The sequence below is a fragment of the Strix uralensis genome, chromosome 5 (assembly GCF_047716275.1).
Source record: "Strix uralensis isolate ZFMK-TIS-50842 chromosome 5, bStrUra1, whole genome shotgun sequence".
In the NCBI taxonomy this organism is placed as follows: domain Eukaryota; kingdom Metazoa; phylum Chordata; class Aves; order Strigiformes; family Strigidae; genus Strix; species Strix uralensis.
In genome coordinates, this window is record NC_133976.1 from 56,919,234 (window position 1) to 56,926,929 (window position 7,696).

At 44.5% G+C, this 7,696-nt stretch overlaps 1 protein-coding gene across 3 annotated transcripts; it reads left to right on the top strand.

The window, feature by feature from the left end:
* The first annotated feature begins 29 nt into the window (after positions 1-29).
* Positions 30-6,948, top strand: PHF5A (PHD finger protein 5A). 3 transcript variants are annotated; one of them, XM_074871037.1, is made up of 5 exons: positions 30-143; positions 1,453-1,476; positions 2,898-3,064; positions 4,003-4,087; positions 6,227-6,948. In XM_074871037.1, the coding sequence occupies exons 1-5, from the start codon at positions 92-94 to the stop codon at positions 6,241-6,243; spliced, it is 345 nt and encodes a 114-aa protein (XP_074727138.1). In that variant the 5' UTR covers positions 30-91; the 3' UTR covers positions 6,244-6,948. The 3 variants fall into 3 exon arrangements, with proteins under 3 accessions (XP_074727138.1, XP_074727137.1, XP_074727139.1); XM_074871036.1 differs by lacking the exon at positions 6,227-6,948 and adding an exon at positions 5,296-6,218; XM_074871038.1 differs by lacking the exon at positions 4,003-4,087.
* The last annotated feature ends 748 nt before the right edge of the window (positions 6,949-7,696 follow it).

Sequence of the window (7,696 nt, forward strand, 5' to 3'; positions counted from 1 at the left end):
GTCCTCACCCCAGCCAGGACCGGGGGAGGCGGGGAGCGCGGGGCGGAGGTGAGCGCGCGGGGCGGCAGCACCAGGCGGGTGTCGCCTCGCCATGGCCAAGCACCACCCGGACCTCATCTTCTGCCGCAAGCAGGCGGGCGTGGGTGAGTCCCGCGGGGTGTCCCGCCACCCACCCTCACCCTCTCTCCGCTGCGGGGCGAGGGGGAGGCGCGCGCGTGTGCTCTTAGTGGCCGTTAGGCGCGCGCGTGGCCGTTAGGCCTGGCGGAGGGGGGAGGGGCACCCGCCTCGCTCCTCCCTATTTTATCTCACTTTGATTTTGATGTTCTGCCGTGGGAGGGGAGCCCTGTGGGGAAAGTCCCTGGCGCTAACCCCGTCCTGGGTGCTCCCCCGGGGTCCGTCCTGACGTGCCTAACCTTAGCCTCCTCTTCCTCGGGCGGGGGGAAAGGCAGATGGCGTTGGTGGCCGTACTTGGAAAAATACTGGTTTAATGTGTTTTATTCCTGTTGCGGTGGCCGTAGCAGTGCAGCCAGGAAAATGAGCCGAAGGCTTCAGCCAGCGCTGGGAGGATGTTTCTGGCTGCAGAATGAAATTAGTTTCCAGGTTATACCTGTATACAGATAATGAGCTTTATTCTTGTCACTTGGGTCAGAATTTGCCCTGCTAAGTCATAAAGAAGTCTTTATACAAGATTAGAAGTCGAGATATCTCTTCCAAGAAAATTTAACATGCAATTTTCTGAAAGAACTGTAAACACAAAATATTCAGTTGCACTGTCAATAGGAAAATTCTCTTTAGAATAGTTATGGCAACTAACAGTCTATCTGTGTTGAAAATTCATTTCCAGCCTGACAAATCCCTTGAACCTCAAGGGTGATTCAACTGAATCACTATTTAGACTTTGTGAATGTGGTCATCTGGTCTTTAGAACTTGATATTTATGGCATTTATCCAAGTTACTAACATCATTGTCATGAGTTTCCTAGATGGGTGACAAGACTTCTAAGATACATTTAACTACCTTCATGTTCTGATGTGAAGAAGGAATTTGGACTGCCTTAAATCAAATAAACGCTTGATTTTTTTTTTTTTTTGTCTCATTAAAACCAGTATAAAAGCTATGCCAAGGCTCACGTATAGGATTTCTTTTGGTCAGGTCTGAAATAATTGGCTATGTTTGAAATGGAATAATGAATGTAGGTTTTCTTACTGTCAACAGATGTCATTGCGCATTCACAGTGCATCTAAACTTAGATCTTGGTAAATGTCTCCAGGTATATATTGTTTATCATTAATATGTTTGTATTTGGGCTCAAACTGTTTCTGTGGTTTACTTTTTTTTTAAAAAAAGACTGCTCACTGCAGAGGATAATTATTTGACGTTCAAGCTTGCAGATACTTAAATTTTTCTCCTGCTTCTGCCTCAAATAAATTTTTTTCTTTTTCTTCTTACAGCAATCGGAAGACTTTGTGAAAAATGTAAGTATAGCTTCTACATATAGATGCTTGAGGACATGGTTAGAGCATACAGTTTGGATTTGCAGTTCAGATTCTATTTTTGCTTTAACCACAAACTTGATGTCACTCTTTGATATGGGAACAGTTACTTGCATATTGCAACTATACATCGATGCATACTTACAAAGTTACATGTTCAAATAGATTGTCACACAAATGCATGCTGTTCTAGAGTATATGCTGCCAGCATTTTCAGTAGCTGAGGCTACAGTGACTTCTTGATTGGTTCCTTGTAATCTGTAATATAAAATGATCAGCCTGATGATTTCCAAGTGGGAAAAAAAATTGCATTTTTGGAATCTGACTTCTTCACACCTTGAGAGTGGGTCCCTTCAGCATCTGGGAGAATAAGAAATGGTGGGGGTGGGGAACACCTAGAGTTAGAGCAAAAAAAACAACCTGCAGAATCAAATGCCAGTGCTCAACTGTAGAAGGGAAGAAAGTATGATCTGTCATTAGATCCTTGTAGGGGAACAGAACAAATAAGATGACTAGTTCATGACTCAAAAACAGTACGAAAATAAGCAAAGTGGGGAGAAGAGCAGTTTGAAGCAACAAGATTGTTTTCAAGAGTACTCAGCAGTGAAACAGATTCCCGTTGGTAGTAGTTGAGGGCTGTTGTGCTGGAGGTTTAAGAGCAGGTTAGATGAGCTGTTTGTGGGACTCAGGATTAGGTGCCTTGGGAACTGGTAATAGGATATGAAGCCTTTCATCCCTAGGTCAGTGTTTTGGATAAGGTCCAGCACAGCAGGGACTGTCAGTGGCATCTGATGGCTGCTTGTATGATATGAGTGCTTGAATTTCACTCAGTTCCTTGTGAGAAATCAAGAGCAACTTTTGTGAAATGGCTGTTCGTGCCAGTTTGCCCTTTATTTGGCCTTCTCACAGATGAAGGATTAAAGGGACCACGAGTACAATCTCTTATCTCATCTCTCTGAGGATAGTAACTCCAGACTTTTGTTGATGTGGCACTGTGGGAGAAGCTTACACTGCTGCTTCTGTGTAGGTAAGGACACTAGTCCTGTCAGTCCAGCATTTTTTTCACAAGTGAAAAATTCAGGAGAAGTTCTAGAGTAAAAGTAATGGTATGATCTAAGCAGGTGTTGGCTAACCACGGACGAAGTGACTTTGGGTTTCTCCTCTGATTCTGAATGCATGAATTAAATTTTTAAAAATCAAATATTGCAGGCTACTGGCCCTTATTCATCTCAAGTCTGTGTGCAAATACAAAGTTGCACCCTGTGTCTGCAAGATAAATTTCCTCAGTTCAGTTGTATTGTGTTTGAGTGTACAGGCAAGTTTTTTGACTAGGAAGCTTTTCATCTTCAATATGGGGGTGGAGAAAAGGATGTTCTGTACCAAAGGCTCTGCTGTACTTGCAGGTGATGGCAAGTGCGTGATCTGCGACTCCTATGTGCGGCCCTGCACTCTTGTGCGCATATGTGATGAGTGCAACTATGGCTCGTACCAAGGGCGCTGTGTGATCTGCGGAGGTCCGGGAGTGTCTGATGCCTACTACTGCAAGGAGTGTACCATCCAGGAAAAAGATGTATGTTGTCATCCCGTCTTCTGTTGAATTGGTTATGTCTTTATTTAGTAGCCATGCTTACCTTTAAGGGGCTTGGAACTACTGAAATTAGCACTGGGACACAGGACGCTTGGGTTCCACTACCAATATTGGCACTGGCTTTCATTACCTTTTAACTTTCTTCCCCCGTTGGTAGTTCCCCATGTTTGCAAAGCATCTTGAGATATAGAATTTTGAGGTATTGTAACTGTCTTCATCCCAAAGGATCTTTGGCTGCTTTGCACTGCATGCTCATGTTTCGCTTCCTCCACACGCTGCAAGTTACCACTTTAAGTTGTTATCTTACTAGATCTCTCAGCCTAGGTTTTATCCGGGTCAGAGATATTCCAGACACTGCAAAGGCAGGGGTGGGAGCAGCTCCTCGCTGGAAACCCATTATCAGCCACTGACCAAGGGCACCTACAGCCTGTGGAGTCACCACCTGTGTTTTCCTTTGGATTACAACATAAATTTAGATCTTAGTGTCCAGTGTCTAGACCACTAATTGTGTTTTACAAGTTTAAAGTTTCCTGTACAATTTCAGTGGGATATTGATTTTTTTTTTTTTTTTTAAATTCTTTTCTGGAATGGCCTATATTGTAGACATCTCTTTTTCTGCTAACGCTTTTTGGTGTAACAATCCCTTATTTCTGTAGTCAGTGCTATAATCTTTTTATAATCCTCTTGCGCTGAAAGATAGCCACTGTGTATGTGAAATGAGACAGCTATTCACCCCCTGTAAGGTATTTGTTAAAATCTAACACAACGAGCGCAGGACATGAAGAACTGCAAATGAAGTGATAGAAGGACCTTAGGGAAGAGCAAGAAAATGATGCTCACAGTTGCAATATCCCCAGAATATGGACCTGATAGCTGTGAGAGTGTCTGTTAAAGGTGGTTTGGGTTTTGGTGCTTTGCAGATGCCCTCTCCAGCACATCCTAATGACAGTCGAGAACACACTGAGAATATGGTTCAGATTGATTTAGAGAAACATGCGCATCTGGGTGAGTTGCTGGTTTAGTTCTCTGCAGTGCCTATGTTTTCTCTAGAGGCCTACAGCTAATTTCAGGACAGGGGCAGGTCCTCATCTGAATTTAATCATTAGATCTGACAGGACCATAATCTTTCTTAGTATCTAAATATGGATATAAGCACTGTGATGGTGGTGCGGCCTCCTACTTTAGAAATGCTGTGAGAAACAGTAGGTTTTTTCACTTGCCTTTGGAACCAAGACACCTGGCTTGATAAGTCATGAATAAAATAGGCTTGGGTTTATTTTTACTAATTCATATTGATTCCCAACAGGTATTTTTCATAACCTAAGATCACCTATAGCTTATCATGTCTGGTTCAGGTGGAAATAGCCCGCTGCTCTGCAAGGGAGGATTGTAGAAAGCGTAGAGCTGGAGCAGGAGAACGACTAGTCAGGATTGAAGTATTTTGACAGCTGGGTGAAGGCTGCTGTGGATGACAACAGTTGTTCTGTACCAGCAAACTCAAATGTTAGTGGTTATTGCAGATGTGAAGTTGCAGATCTGAAACAGCAGATTTGACGTGATTGACTTGCAGGATTGAAAAGTGCTGGCACAGGTGTAGGGTCCCCAGAACAAGAAAAGTTAAGCATGTGGCCTGTCACAATTATGGTAGCTGGTGTGATGTCAAGAAGAAAAGCAGATAGACAGAGCTCTCTACCAGGAGCTCTAACACTCCACAGTTTCAGTCACAGCACTTTCATCATCGTCAGAGAAAGACTGGAGAAGATAATGAAGCAAGAAAACAAATACTAAAATGTAGGGAGGAGGTGGAATGCTGTTGGACACAAAGTAAAGGGCCTGGTTACTCTTGGTCCATTTGTTCTGATGGAGGGAGGAATTGAAGTATTGTTTCACCCCACTTCAATCTGTGGGTAAGGGTCAAAATCCCACCTTGTCACCCAGGACAGCTCTGAGTTGCAAAAAGTAATCTTTTCTTGGGGATAGGAGCATGCTCATGTGTTGCCTCCTTAGGAGGAGGTGGAAGAATGAACAGAGCCCTGCAATAATGCTGTCAGGATTGTCAGACTCCCTGGATCGTGGGAGGCAAGGCTTGGAAGAGTCCCGTTATTGAGGTTCAAAATCAAATAAGGAGACACTAGCTAGAGATGGGTTGTGGCAGGTGTATGGAGGAGGGGTGATTTCTTTCCCCCACCTCTCCTGTTATTTCTACCATGCAGACCCTCCCCACCATGTTGCATCTCCTGCACCGGAGCAGGTATCAATGGAGCAACTTGGGTGCAGTTTCTACAGCGGCTGACATCTGCCCAGAGGCTTTCTAAATCTAATCCACTGGGGCTTACACAACAGCCAAGGACACATATTCCTCTACCTGCTGGGCCCCTCATAGCTGCTGTTCCCTGCCACAGCATTTTGCCCTCAAGAGTTATGCAGATGCTGGGCTCAGGTAGCCCACGGACAAACATTCCCTGGTACACCAAGAGGTGCATCTCTGATTTGTCTTTGCAACCACACATCTGAGGTGGGTCTCCCCCACTCCCCTTCTTGCTTTTCTTGTGGCTTTTTTCTCACTGTCTACTGGAATTCAGGTACAAGAACTTATCCTTGTAGCTGCCGTGAATAGCTGTCCTCTCCCAAGATGACCATCCAGCCTCTGCAGAATCAATGCAGCAATCAATCCAAGATGCAGGAAATCTGAGATTCAGTTCTGCTGTCACAGCTGAGAGGGTTCCCTAAACATGAGAATGGCTTGGTGACATCTAAAGCAACAAGATTCTTTTTGGCTAAGGAGGGGAGAGGTTGTTCCCCTGGGCTCTATAAATCCTGCCTATCCTAATTCAGAAAGAATCCAGTCTTGAGCACTGAGCATCCTTTTCATTAAACTGCTGACGTTATACGAGCTGTTTTCCATCTTCACCCTGAGGAAGAGAATGTCTTAGAGTAATGTTAAAAAGGCATCTATCCTCTTCTCTGTTCCACTCTCTTGCTGGTAGTAACCAGCATTGGAGGGAATTTTGTCTGCACAGGTGTTATAAATGTATTGAGGACAGGGTGAGGAGCGTAGGAACTGAGATCCTACTAGAACTATGTAAATGGTGATACTGTTCTGTTTGCCCATCTCCTAACTTACATCCTCTTTTCTTCTTACAGAGAGATGGTTGCCCTAAGATTGTCAACCTGGGCAGTTCCAAGACAGATCTCTTCTATGAAAGGAAAAAGTATGGCTTCAAGAAGAGGTGATCCTATCCATATGTGGCTACACCTCCTGTTGGGTTGGCAAGAGGGCCTTGGAACATCTCTGGACTTTACTATTATTGAAAACCGGTTGATTATTTTTTTCTAAAGCAGTACAAATTCAGTAGTATACTTGGGGTTAGAGAAGTAACGGACTGAGTGGGGACTGAAACTTGATCAGAACTGACTATCAGAAAGAGCAAATGAGGATTACTGTCTCTTGCCTTTTCAGAAGCTCTGCTAGTAGCTGCCCCAGTTGGCTGTAAAAATCCTGGTGGGCAAGTATTTATACATGAAGGAGACCAGCTCAATAAAAAGCAAGTGCTGCTTCTGGTGTGGGGAAACACCTTACGGTTGTTCTTACCAGGCCTCCTCTCAGTTTTTTGAAATCGCCCCACACGTCAGTATTGAAGAACAGACCACCAATCCCATGTGTCCACTCCTCACCCCATCTTCCTCCAGTGTATTTCCGTGTTGCCCTGTTTTGTAAGGAACCTGCTCATGGCTGGTGCCTTCCTAGGGAGAGCACAGCTGTTCCATGTTTTCTTTGACAGATTAATCCAAGGCCCTTTCTTGTAACCATTTCTGTAGGATGCATACCAATAAAGCTTCTTCTTTTGTTTTTTTTTGTATAACAAGGATTTCTCTCCAGTTCATTCTGTGCCTAGCCTCTCTGGAGCTTTCTGGGGACACGCAGGATTAGCCCAGCTAGAACTGCACAATGGGTTATCTGGTTTCTGACAGAGTCTGCTTATGGCCATGTGACCTTGCTGCAAGGAGCTTCAGGGAATGGCTATCGCTTTTGTCTGCCTGTGATCCCAGCCACTGATCATTTTGTCCCGTAGCGTGAGGATCGCTGAGCTTGTAACCCTTATCCTAGCTAATACGGCTGTGGATGTTGTTTCACCATGCAAACATCCAATCCCTTTCTAAAACCTACTAAGCTATTTGACTCGCTATCCTGTTCTTGTGAATAAGTTAAAGCCTTCCCTGCTGTAACTGGAAACCAACTATTGTGTTCTAGGCTATTAGCCGTGTGCATGCTGAAAACCAGAGGCCGCTTGTTTGTCAAATACCAGTACAAGCTAAAAGCAGTCTGTTGGCTCAGCAGAGATCTGGGAACAGGCGCCTTTATGCAGAGGTGGAACTGACTTCCCTGCTAGTGTGTGTGCTCCTCAGATAGTTAAAATAGGGTCCTAGCTCAGCGTGCCCTGTAATCCTTAAAGTCTTCATAGTCTGAGCAGAGTCTGTGCTGCAGTAATGGGATTTTCTTTGTGCATTTTTCTTGGGGTGCAGAGCCTGTTTTGTGCCCCTTCCAGGATTTCATTTGTTTCCCCTGAGGTTAGTACTGATTCCTCTTAACTCCTCTCTGGCTTAAATGCCCCT